We start from the raw sequence: 13,590 nt of genomic DNA, 5'->3' as shown, positions 1-13,590 counted from the left end.
ATTGGCTATGAAGGGTGTCAGAATATGGCACCCCAGAATATGCCACTTTGGTATAAGGATTATTTTGAGCTGAAGATAAACGAGAAACAGCACATACAAAAGGCCTCCCTGTTCTCCCCCTTTCTACCTAAAAGCAAGACATTAATTTCCCACAAGAAAGGTGAGAACACTCTTATCACAGCAGACAGGGAGCTGATGCAGAGACAAATCTATACAAACACTCCTTACTAAAACAAACCTCATCTTCCATTAGTTTCCCCCATTTATTTACCTTCCCCCAATCTACTGCCTTCAGAAATTCAAACTCCTTTTTCCTTCATCTTGGCACATTTTCACAATTTACGGCTCTTTGTTTAAATGGTATATATGCTCTCAGGACAAACTGCTTCTTTGGAGTTTTCATTTCATTTCTGTGATGCCCACCATTTGCATATGAAATAATCCTTTTTCTCCTGTTAATCTGCTGTCAGTTTAGTTTGCAGAGACCCAGGCACTGAACATAAAAATGCAGATGAAAAGTTTTCTTCTCCCACAGCAACTATAAAAAAAACAAAAAACAAGTGTTGGTACAGATGTGAAGAAACTCAAACTCTTATGCACTGCTGGTGGAAATGTAAAATGATACAGGTGCTGTGGAAATTAGTATGGCAGTTCTTAAAAAAAATTAAACACAGAATACCATTTGTCCACTTCTGGGTATAATTACAAAAGAACTGAAAGCAGGGACTCAAAGAGAGACTTGTTACACCCATGTTCACTGTAGCACTGCAAGGTGGAAACAACACAAGTATCCATCAACAGATGAACAGATAAAATGTGATATATACATATAGGGAAATACTATTCAGCTTTAAAAGGAAATAAAATTCTGATACAAGCTACAACACAGATGAACATTAAAGGCATTATATTACATTAAAGAGGCCAGATTCGAAAAGACAAATATATGATTCCACATATATAAGTACCTAGAACAGTTAGATACATCGAGATAGAAAGTAGGATGGTAGTTACCAGTGGCTGGGGGGATAAGAGAATGGAGTTATGGTTTAAAGTTTAGGGTACAGAGTTTTACTCTGGGATGAAGAAAAAGTTCTAGAGATGTATAATAGTGATAGGTGCACAAGAAAGTGAATACTTAATGCTACTGAACTATACACTTAAAAATGGTTAAAACGGTACATGTTATATTTTTTTAACCATACACAAACACAGTCATATCATATCACTCCCCTTCTTTAAAACTCTATGTGTTCTCACTGTACTTAAAATTAAAACTCTACTGAAATGGAACAGGACACTGTGGGGCCCTCCTAGGTACAAAGAGCCTTTCCATGTTCCTGTTTCTTGTTTGTAGAGAAAAGCTTCGGCCTCCTAGGCCTTCCCTGAGTTTCAAAGGGCAGATTCAAACAGTTATTAATCAGGGAAGAGATGGAATACAGAAACAAAAGAGGATTAGTCAAGAAATAACAGTGCTGGAGGTTCCCGTGTGGTGCAGTGGGTTAAGGATCCTGCATTGCAACAGCTATGACCCAGGTTTGATCCCTGGCCCAGGAACTTCCACATGACATAGGTGCAACAACAACAAAAAAAAGATGATGCAAAAATAATAATAATAATAATGCTGAGAAAACAACTGCTGAACACAAGATTCCCCAGAGTTCAGGTTGTTCGGTTTTTGTTTTTGTTTTTCTGGCCACAGCTATGGCAATGCCTGATTCTTAACCCACTGGGCCAGCCCACCGGATCAAAACTGCATCACCACAGAGACACCACCAGATTCTTAACTCAATGAGCTACAGTGGGAACTCTCAGAGTTCAGGGTTCTTGAGCACAGCCGCCCATTCTCCTTGCATAGCCCTTGCAATAAACCCTTCTCTGCTCCAAACTTACATTTCGGTTTGCTCAGTCTTACTGTGCATCAGGCACACAAACTTGTGTTTGGCAACAGTACCACAGTCCAGAAGGCTCTGCACAGCTGACTACCACCCTTATCTCTATCTGTCCTAATCTCACACCACTTGCTCACTGTGCTACAGCTAAGCCAGGACAAACACACCAAATTCTTTCTGACCTCCAAGTCTATACATCTATCCTCCTGCTTGGAATGTTCTCCCCATGGCTTACTTCTTTTAATCCTTTAGTATTTAGCTCAAATGTTACCTCTTCAAAAAGGAGCACTCCCACTCCTATTCCACCTCCAGCCTCAAGGCATTCTCTATTAGAGATTAATAATCTCCAATGAAATTATGTACAGTACTGTACTCCCTCAGTATCCACAGGGGATTGGTTCCAGGACTCCCAGTGGATACCAAAATCCATAGGTGCTCAAGTCACTCATATAAAGTGGTATAGTATTTGCATATAACCTATACACATCCTCCTGTTTACTTTAAATCACCTCTAGATTACTAATACTACCTAATACAATGTAAATGCTAAGTAAATAGCTGTAAATACAATTTAAGCGCTGTAGAAATAACTGCCTACTAGAAGCCAATTCAATTTTGTTTTTTTAACTGTCTGGGATTGTTTCTTTCAATATTTTCAATCTACAGTTGAATCCACAGATGTGGAACCTGAAGGCACAAAGGGCTGACTGTATTCTATCTTTAAGACCTTAACTAAATTATCTCCTTAAACCCTAATAACCTCACTTACAGCATGGACACATTACCTACCCAATACTTGTGAGGATAAATAACACCTCATACCTCACATTAAATATTAACATTTATTAGTAGTATCAGGTACTTAGAAATGCCAGTAATTCTTAATCTGAGTAACCTGAGTTAATACAGGGAATGTTTTAATAGACCCAAGTAAAACTCCTGACTGGCTCTCATGTCTCTCCATAATCTAGTCCCCAAAGATCAAATTTATTTCCCATTAAGTCACAAAAATATCTCAATCATACTAATCTTCTCACTTTATCATGCAATAGCAATAATAATGTTACCTGAAAATTGGGTTCGTGTCCTGGTGGGTGTCAAGCCAAAAGACACAACCAAGCCAAAGATCAGAAGGAAGGATTTATTATTACTTGCAGCAAGTAAAGAGAGAACAGGCATCTTTCCCAAAGCAGTCTCCTGGAACAGCAAAACTGAGGAATTTTTAAGGGTACAGGCACATTCATGAAGGGGCGTGGGCAATCCAAGCTTTAGTTATTGAAGTCAGAAGGGTCAGAAAAGATCACTATCATCCCTTAGGTTCTAGTTGATCTATTGGTTGAGGGCTTCAAGCTCATCTTTCCCACTGAAACAGAACTGGGAGTCTTTATAACTGATGTATTGTCTTTGTTTGAATGTTTCTGCATTCTCTACTAAGAATGAACATTACTTACTGAGACCTGTTCAAGGGCAAGCATTATGGCCAGGTTTAGATCACAAAATAGCTTAGGGCAAAATGACTTATGTGAAGAAAGCCATGCCTGGTTCTCTTTCTCTGGGGAACCCCTACTCTATCTGCTTACAATAATATTTTACATCTACATGATATTTTTATTTACCAAACATGTTTCCTAACATCCTCACATTCAGCTACTTAACATGTTGTCAGGCTGCAGGCTTGAAAAAATTTCTTCTCACAATCTGTGAAATAGTGCATTGGTAGTAGACAATGAAGAATTACCCAGTCCTAAAAAATGACATAATTAGCATGTTGTTGATTCCTCTTCCATATAGCCTAAAATGAGACTAGAGCATCTGCTTAAACGCTACGTTAGCCAGATGGACTCCAAAACCTCACAACCTTCTTCTAGCCCACTTTGACCGTCTTCTCGCATATCTCACAGCACCTGACTTTATACCACCTGACTGTACACATCATATTATCCAAATGAAACAGAAGGGAAGGGGGTAGGGCACATCCTTTAGCACAAGAATGACATGGAATTCCCACTACGGTACAATGGGATAGGCAGTGTCTCTGGAGTGCTGGGATGCAGTTTTAATCCCCAGCCCAAAAGAGCGGGTTAAGGATCCAGCCTTGCAGCAACTTCGGCTCAGATCTGATCCCTAGCCTGGGAACTCCATATACCATGAGACAGCCAAAATAAATAAATAAATAATAAAAATTTAAAAAACAGAACAAGAATGACAAAGTTGGAGTTCTCTTGTGGCATAGCAGGTTAAGAATTCAGCAATGTTGGAGTTCCTGTCATGGCACAGTGGAAATGAATTCAACTGGGAACCATTAGGTTTCGGGTTCAATCCATGGCATTGCTCAGTGGGTTAAGTATCCAAGGGTTGCCATAAGCTGTGGTGTAGGTCGCAGACGCGGCTCGGATCTGGTATTGCTATGGCGCTGGTGTAGGTTGGCAGCAACAGCTCCAATTAGACCCCAAGCCTGTAATCTCTATATGCCTCGGGTGCGGCCCAAAAAGGACAAAAGACAAAAAAAAAAAAAAAAAAAAAAAAATCAGCAATGTCACCATAGCAGTTCTGGTCACTGCTCTGTCATAGATTTGATCCCTGGCCTGGGAACTTCCACATGTTGTAGTAGTGGCCAAAAAAGATTAAAAAAAGAATTGTCATTGAGGATACAACAAAAACTGGTTAGAACCAACTAGTTCCAAGATGGCTGAAGGTGCAACTTCCAGTAGACCTTAAGCCTCATAATGTGCTCATTATAATACATTAACATACTAAGTGACACGCCCATAGGTGCCATGACTGAGTGCCAACCATAAAAGGTCAAGAAGTGAGCAGCTGCCCAATCCTCGGAAACCTCCACCCCTTCCCCAAAATACATGGAATAATCCTCCCACTCATTACCCTATGAAATTACCTATCTCAAAAAACTAACCATCCCATACTTCAGGGCTGCTCTCAGGCCTTTTGAGACAGACTGCACTCTGTCTATGGAATGTTTATCTTCCAGGCTGCTCTGGCCTTCTGAGATGGCCCACACTCTGTCCATAGAATGTGTACCTCTCTCAATAAATCCACTTTTTAGAGTTCCCATTGTGGTGCAGCAGAAACAAATCCAAGCAGTAACCATGAGGTTGCAGGTTCAATCCTTGGCCTCACTCAATGGGTTAAGAATCCAGCACTGCCATGAGCTGTGGTGTAAGTCGCAGATGCGGTTAGGATCTGGCATTGCTGTGGCTGTAGCATAGGCCAGCAGCTGTAGCTCTGATTCAACCCCTAGACTGGGAACCTCCATATGCCATGGGCATGGCCCTAAAAAGCAAAAAAAAAAAAAAGGTAATAAATCAATCCACTTCTTACCTATCACTTTGCCTCTTGCTGAATTCCCTGTGTTTAGACATAAATAACCTGAGCTCCAGCAAGTCCTGACACCATGTGTGCAATTTCACTAAAAGACAACGAATTCAAGTACTAATCTGGGTTTTGGCTGGGTTTAAGGCTTAGCCCTTGAGTTCAGATCCCTCTGAGTTGTGCAGTCTCACAAGCCTGTGTGTGAGCCTTGTCTCTTTAAGTCCCAGGTCCCTTAAGGGCAAGAGTAATGAGCCCTACACTGCTACCACAAGTCCCACAGAGCATGGAAAACTATCAGCAGAGATGCCTTATATTTACTTTAAACATACCCCTGAGCCTAACCCCACCTCCCAAACACCAATGTGATCTCCTTGTGATGGTATTTGGGGCTGGAGGGGAGATGCAAATTTCAAGATAAAATTAGTCAGCAGGTTCTATATCCACAGCTTCAACTAACTGCAGATAGAATATATTTGAGGGAAAAAAAATAAATTCCAGGAAGTTCCAAAAGGCAAAACTTGAATCTGTCATGCACTGGCAACTCTTTTTTTTTTTTTGGCCACCCACAGTATATGGAAGTTCCTGGGCCAGGAATCAAATTTGAGCCACAGCTGCAGCAATACAAGATCCTTACCTCACCGTTCCAGGCTGGGGATTGAAATTGCATCCCACTGCTTGAGATGCCCCTGATCCTGTTGTGCCACAGCAGGAACTCCTGATAACTATTTACATAGTATTTACATTGTATTTCATGTAATCTAGATATAGTTGAAAGTATATAAGAGGACTGTGTACAACTGTGTAGTTGTTGTTATACATGCAACTAACATACAACTTTATATAAGCGACTTGAGAATTTCATAGATTTTGGTATCCATGGGTGTGAGGTGGTAGAAGTGGGACTGCTCCTGGAACCTATGCCCCGTGGATACCAAGAGACAACTGTTATCTTCAATTATCCATTTCTAGGCTAAAAGAACCCAAGAAGAAATCTAGTCTAATCTTCTCATATTTCAGATGAAGGAACTAAAGCCCAAGGATATAAAGTGTCTTGCCTAAAATGAGACAAACAGCTAGTGCAGAAACTGTATTGGTGCACAATACAAGTCCTAACTCACTATTTAAATTTTTCTCTACACCATACTATCTCCCTTACCTCCATTAGAAAAACTGTGTAAATACTGAATGAATTGCAATATTAAATGAACCTTATTCTTTTTTGCTTTAATGGAATGTAACAAGAAAACAGTAATGGTAATTTAGGGCAATGAGCCTCAAATTGTGAAGATAAATAATTTGGCCTATTCTTTAAATTATCAAGTTGGCATGTTAAAGTTTCAAATATATATACTCACATAAAGTACTACGAACATGCCAGAAGAATTTAAGAAATCTTTGGAGTTCTCATCGTGGTGCACTGGAAACAAATCTGGCTAGGAACCATGAGGTTTCAGGTTCAATCCCTGGCCTTGCTCAATGGGTTACAGATCCAGGGTTGCTGTGAGCTGTGGTGTAACCTGGCAGCTGTAGCTCTGTTTGACCCATAGCCTGGGAACCTCCATACGCCGCGTGTGCGAGCCTGAAAAGAAAAGAAAAAAATCTTAGATTTTAGGTGTTTTTTAAACAGGCAAAAAAACTACAACAGAAAAAACATGAAGCAAAACAAAGATAAATTCAAGGTCTTCTGGATGTAGATAACTTCACCATGATCAGCAAATAAGAAAGAACACATTTTCAGAAAAAAAGAACTGGGAGGTTGGAGAGGAAAGCAGAAAAACCCATGCCTAAACACGACCTTTACTACAAGCAGTTTCCTTGTACAACATGAAAGAATTTGATTTATTCATTCATCTGCTCCCTTATTCATTCACAATATTTATTAAAGTGCCTACTATGTGCCAGAAACAGGAGATGTGAAAGATGAAAGAAGATAAGACAAGATTCCCACTCTTCTAGAGATTATGCTTTAGTGAAAGTGGGATGGTAAACAAGCAAAGAAACAAACTAATATGAGCTTGTGATAAATTGCTATGGAGAAAATAAACATGTTGATATGAGAATGCATGGAGTTGGTATGAGGTATGAGGTCAAGAAAGGCCCTCTAAGGAAGTCTAAGAAGAAGCATAGGGGACTGGTCCCAGTTTCTTTCCTACTGAAACCTCTGAAATTCTTTTCCAACCAGAATCTTGGGAGCAGGCAGTCAATTCCTTATTCCTAGTCTCTTCAGACAAACACTAGAATGAGATGGTTCCCAATACAACATGGAATGGTCTGGTGTGGAGAAATTGTCCAAAGTCAACAGAAGGAGACCCACAAGCAAAGAAGGCTTTATACTCCCCTTTCTTAGGAGAATGGCAGTTTTGTTGCTCAGTAACATAGTAACAGTAATGATCTGACATGGTGGTCTTTACACAGAAAAACGTACTCTTACTGGCTTTTTCTAATATGAAGGAGACAGGGTAAGATGAAGTAGGAAGAAAGTTTAGTCTAGGTACCAATCCTAAGGCATGTTTGTTTTGGTTTGCTTTGTTTTAGGGCCATACCTGAGGCATATGGAGGTTCCCAGGCTATGGCCCAAAAAAATTTAAAAAAAGACAAACTCTCACCCCAGGATTCCAGCGTTTTTTCAAAAGCAAGGAACAGAAATCAACTTTAAAAAAAGCAAAAATATCACCTATAATTTTTTTAGGTTTTTTAAATAATGATTTTTATTTTTTCCATTATAGCTGATTTACAGTGTTCTGTCAATTTCCTGCTGCACAGCAAGGTGACCCAGTCACACATACATGTATACATTCTTTTTTCTCACATTATCATGCTCCATCACAAGTGACCAGACATAGTTCCCTGCTATACAGCTGGATCCCATTGCTTATCCATTCCAAAGACTATAGTTTGCATCTATTAACCACAAATTTCCAATCTATCCCACTCCCTCCCCACCCCCTTGGCAACCACAAGTCTGTTCTCCATGTTCATGATTTTCTTTTCTGTGGAAAGGTTCATTTGTGCCCTATATTAGATTCCAGATATAAGTGAAATCACATGGTATTTGTCTTTCTCTTTCTGACTTCACTTAGTATGAGAGTCTCTAGTTCCATCCATGTTGCTGCAAATGGCATGATTTTGTTCTTTTTCTATAGCTGAGTAGTATTCCATTGTGAATATATACCACATCTTCTTAACCCAATCATTTGTCAATGGACATTTAGGTTGTTTCCATGTCTTGGCTATTGTGAATAGTGCTGCAATGAACATGCAGGTGCATGTGTCTTTTTCAAGGAGAGTTTTGTCCGGGTATATGCCCAAGAGTGGAATTGCTGGGTCAAATGGTAGTTCTATGTATAGTTTTTTATTGGTCTCCTAAGGTACCTCCATCTGTTTTCCATGGTGGTTGTACCAATTTACATTCCCACCAACAGTGCAGGAGGGTTCCCTTTTCTCCACACCCTCTCCAGCATTAGTTATTTGTGGATTTGTCACTGATACTTTTTAAACAACAAAATCAAAATCCAGAAACCATCATAGTAGACTGTACACAATACAGATTTTGTGAAATGTTTTTTTCAGTTTTATATATGTACACGTGTGTGTATATATATCTTTTTTATAAACATACACACATGAACACAGAGTTATTTATCTATAGAGTCTTGAGGTACAAAGACCTCCTGCTATGGATTTCAGTCAAAAATATTAAAAGCACTACATTTCACACTGCCAATCTTGAAATACTTCTTTGTATTTTTACGCAAACACTGCAATAGCAAGACTATAAATATTAATGGATGGCTAATCCTACCTTAGAAGTCTCTCCTTCAAATCCCATTTTTGCATACATTTGGTGCTCTACTTTTTGTGCTGCTGGGACTCTAGCTAAAGTAACTATCAACTGCAAGAGCAGCAACAAGCAAGCAAGCAGAGAAGCTGTCACTCAGCCAAAGGTGCTACTATAATCACTACCTATTGGTCTCCTAAGGAATTTATAGTTGGAGACAAGATATTTTTACAAAAAGACACAGTGTGTTCACTAGAGCTCAGAGGTACAGATAATTCTAAAAAAAGTACTCCACAGACTTGCTTTTGAATGTACTTTCAGGGGAAAAGGCTCATTTCTAAAATATTTTCTCTATTCTCCGCATAATATTGCCTGAGGCTAATATCTGGGGAGAAAAATTTAACAAGGGACACAGCCATGCATGCCTAATTAGAGCTAAGATTTTAAAGGTGAACTGCCTGGGAAAAGACACCAAAGTTCAAGTTAAGATACAGAAATATCGTATCTCAAGATATCAGATCATTTTTAGATGGCATATTGGGGAGAGGAGACTAAAGACAAGAGCACTGAAGACTACAAACCTTAAGGCAAAAGGAAGCTACTCAATACTACAGCACAGTAAAAGTTTAATCCAAAATATATTATGTACTAGTAGATATTTCAGTCACAGAGCTTGACCTGCCCACTGCCTCAGCCAATCATGTTTTGTGCCACATGACCCCACCGTCCTTTTCACAGCTAATTAAACCAGCACTAAGCACCTTTGCCTAAGGCCCGGAACAAAAATAGGCCCCTTAAAAAAAAAAAAAAGAAAAAAAAAAACAAGGTGTTGGGAGTAAGAGTAAAAAGAAAAAGAAATCACAGAAAGAAACCAAGAAGTTGAACTATGGGATTGACAAACTCAAGTTCTATAAAACATAAGCAAAGAGATACACAGTAGGGAGGAAGAGAACTAACCATGTTAAAAATACAGAGAAAACACATACAGCTCAAGAAAAACAGTGATGAAGTAGTTGGTAGAGATTCTTGTTTGGCAGCTTTCTAGTTCTTTTGTGTGTATCCCCTTCCTCAAGGTGGGGGAGGGGGGGACTAAGACAAAAATAAAGGACTCTAAAGGTTTACACTATTTTTTTCCACATTAAAAAAGAACTTATCATTGAAAAGTCTGAGTAAGAAGAGTCCTTGGCATCGGACCAATTCACTATTTAAGAGATGAGGAAATTGAGGCCTACAAAGGAAATTAAGGTTATACAGATAGTGACAGAACCAAGACAAAAACCAAAATCTTGTATTTCCCTATAGTCATTAATCTCTGTCCTATATGGCACTAAATATCACCAACACAGAAACATATTTTCCTCAAAATGTGTACTTCTGCCAACACATCTGTAAATGAATCAGAAATCTTTATGCGCATTATGTCATTTCCCACAGTTTAAATAAGTTTTTCACTTATTTATTCTGTGGCTCTCTAGTGTCCTTATGAAATATATTCATTAGATTTCTCTTTTTCTTAATTGTTTTTATTTATTTATTTTTTTTTTTTTTTGGCTTTTTGCTATTTCTTTGGGCCGCTCCCGAGGCATATGGAGGTTCCCAGGCTAGGGGTCCAATCGGAGCTGTAGCCACTGGCCTACGCCAGAGCCACAGCAACGCGGGATCCGAGCCGCGTCTGCAACCTACACCACAGCTCACGGCAACGCCGGATCGTTAACCCACTGAGCAAGGGCAGGGACCAAACCCACAACCTCATGGTTCCCAGTCGGATTCATTAACCACTGCGCCACGACAGGTACTCCCTTAATTATTTTTTAAATGCATCTGTCACTCAAGACATTAAACAAAATTCATGAGGCTCCAATGGCTTTTCCCCACTGTAACTGTAAATTCAAAAACAGCACTACTCAGGGAGTTTTCTTGTGGCGCAGTGGGTTAAGTATCTGGCAGTGTCACTGCAGTGGCTTGGGTTGCTGCCGTGGTGCAGGTTCAATCTCTGGCTTGGGAACTTCCACACACCGCCCTCTGGGCCAAAAAAAAAAAAAAAACACTAGCATTACTCAGAACATGTTATTTCACATACTGCTGAACAGTGTTTGAGCTCAAAGTAGTACAGAACAGACATTCTAAATAAAAACAATTTCAACTAAGGACCATAAAAATTTCCTTGAAGAAAAACATCACCTCTATCAGTAAAATTCAAGAGAAAACAGTTCAAGAACAACTGAATCTAAAGCACTAATGGGAAACGTTTCAAGTCATTCCTTAGAAAATTTATTGCAATCATTCAACTTATTCTGAGAACAAAAACTACAACTTGGAAACACAAATCCCAAAGGGGGAAAACTACTAGCCAGCGGGAAAGTGTAGAGAAAGAAAAATACTGAACTAGGGTAAAGTGATGAAGCCCCACTAAGGATTGCAGAACACCTAGATGTTTACTCTGCCAAAACAAATACTTGAGCTCCTCTAAGGATCCCCCACAGGACTCGGCTGGGAGTGGGGGTGGGGTGAATAAGTCCTTGTATCTCTAAAGCTGATCCACAGCAGAGTCATCAATTTCCTAAGAACCTTCTCAGCCATCTTCAAACTGCGGAAACTGAGAAGACTGCATATTTTAAAGAATTCCTGTCTTAGGTTTAAGACGAATAAAGTATATAAAGTGAAGAATACACGACCTGGAGTGCTTATGATTAAACAAGGAAAAACAACATCTAGATGCCACTTCAGTATAGCTAATGTAAGTACCAAACTCAAAGAATTTTTTCATCAAATGAAGAATTCATGGCGTTTGTAAGCATACTATTTCTTATTCCAGCATCTTAAAAGGTGTGTGTTGTTACTGCCACTTGATTGAAGAGAAAACTCAGGCTTAGAGCCTTTAATTAACCAAGGTCACTAAGGCCAGGCAGTGAGTCGATTAGGCTGGAATCGAAATTGTCTGAGCCACTCTTACTTAATAAGGCTTGTGAGACCAGCCACAGTCGACACAGTTTAAGTTCATCCCTATTAGTCATCCAGGAGCTAAGTTTCGAAGGGAAAAGTGAAAAAGGGCATTTGACTTTCTAAGTAGAACAGAACTGAGCTGTCAGAAACAGAAAAAGAAAGAGAGTGCTACTGCCGCACGGGCGCTCCATCCCCTCAGCTCTGGACCGGCGCTCCTCGCGCCTGCTGCCGCGGGACGAAGTCCGCCGCGCTCGGTTCTCCGCCCAGGGCCCACAGAGCCGCGACTGTCAGAATCGAAGGGCAGGGACAAAGAGCCTCCCGACAGTGACCCGGGGCTGCCGGACAGTGCCCGAGCCGGGTCTCCGCAGCCGCCGGGTAGCAGCGGCCCCGATAGGGCGGGGGGCGGGGCGCGGCGGAGAAGGGGCGGCCGCCCTGCCCAAGAGGATCCGCGAGAGGCGCGGCCGAGCCGGCGGAGATGCCTCCACCCGCCGCTTCCCACTTGCCCCCGCCGCTTCCCTCTTGCCCCCTCCTCATTACCTTGTCTCGGGGCTTCTCGTCACCGTCGCCGACGCCAACGGGCTCCCGAACCAAAACGGCGCAGCGAAATCCGAATAACAGACGTCAGCGGCGTCCCGCGCTTGGGAAGCAGCCTTCAGGTCGGAAGGAGGAAGGCCGAGCACTGGGAGTCACAGACAAGATTGATTCCCGGGTTGTGGAGATTCTACTCTTCTCGCCCCTCACACTCCGCTTCCGCTCCGCCTCCTGGCCCGGCCCTTCCCCCCACTTCGGAGACCTGCTGGCCGCGGCGCGCGGCATTGTGGGGGATGTAGTCCCCGGAATGCGGAAGCGGCGGCACGTGCTTCTAGCCGGCGCACACCTACTCCCGGTCAGGATGACGCCGTTGCGTGGCAACTGGAGAGGGCGGCCAGCTCCTTCTTTGGAATCCGGGATGAGCTTGAGGGAGGCGTGCTTTCTGCTTTAATTCGTTGCAGCTGCTGAAAGAAGAGCGTGGGCGGCTCAATCAAATCCTCCAGCTGGGAACCAGCAATTACACACTGCTGGCTCGAGGTAGAAGGGCTTAGCAGTGATTTAAAGTATACTACTAACAAGAATGCCGGTTATTGCCCTGGAATGTTCTTAGCCAATGGAGTAAGGCAAGAAAAATAAAAGGACTAAAGACTGAACATGAAGGGAAGAAATTAATAATATTATGTGACAAATCGAAAAGAATTAAAGATAAAATGTTACAATTAATGAGTTCAACAAGGTTAATGGATACAGTATTTTTAAACCAATTCATATTTCTATACTCCAGGAAAAAAGAGAACTGAATTTTTTTCGTTAGAAATTTGAAGCTTACAATAGCGTCAAACAAGTATCAAATATGGAGGAATAAATCAATCAAAGATATGCAAGACTTACATGAAGAAAAACAATTTTTTTTTCAGGGCCTCACCCGAGGCATAATAAGGTTCCCAGGCTAGGGGTCCAATTGGAGCTATAGCCCCTGGCCTACGACTAGCAAAGTCACATCCAAGCCCAGTCTACAACCTACACCACAGCTCAAGGCAACATAAGATTCTTTACCCATTGAGAGAGGCCAAGGATCGAACTCGAAACCTCATGGTTACTATTCGGATTCGTTTC

The 13,590-nt window shown here is 41.2% G+C and overlaps 2 protein-coding genes across 4 annotated transcripts in view; both read right to left on the bottom strand.

Moving 5' to 3' along the window:
* The window catches only part of CCDC126 (coiled-coil domain containing 126), a 47,164-nt gene extending 34,457 nt beyond the window's left edge, over positions 1-12,707 (bottom strand). Inside the window, exons 1-2 of one of the 3 annotated variants that reach the window (XM_021102513.2) lie at positions 12,481-12,707; positions 272-538 (exon numbers count right to left, since the gene is read on the bottom strand). The gene's annotated coding sequence lies outside the window, so the exon portion shown is untranslated. The remainder of the gene's footprint in view (positions 1-271; positions 539-12,480) is intronic. The other 2 variants (XM_021102514.2, XM_003357478.5) reach the window with 2 other exon arrangements.
* Positions 8,783-12,707, bottom strand: LOC146400039 (uncharacterized). Its single transcript, XM_084977281.1, has 2 exons — positions 10,954-12,707; positions 8,783-10,778 (listed from the first exon to the last, which is right to left on the bottom strand). The coding sequence occupies exon 1, from the start codon at positions 12,475-12,477 to the stop codon at positions 12,139-12,141; it is 339 nt and encodes a 112-aa protein (XP_084833407.1). The 5' UTR covers positions 12,478-12,707; the 3' UTR covers positions 8,783-10,778; positions 10,954-12,138.
* Positions 12,708-13,590: the final 883 nt, after the last annotated feature.

Source organism: Sus scrofa, chromosome 9 (assembly GCF_054392235.1).
Source record: "Sus scrofa isolate SSC_HxYL_T2T_F1_AM1 chromosome 9, Sscrofa_HxYL_maternal_Yorkshire_Landrace_v2.0, whole genome shotgun sequence".
Taxonomy (NCBI): domain Eukaryota; kingdom Metazoa; phylum Chordata; class Mammalia; order Artiodactyla; family Suidae; genus Sus; species Sus scrofa.
The sequence above is the reverse complement of the archived record's forward strand: the minus strand, read 5'-3'. Positions and strand labels throughout refer to the sequence as shown.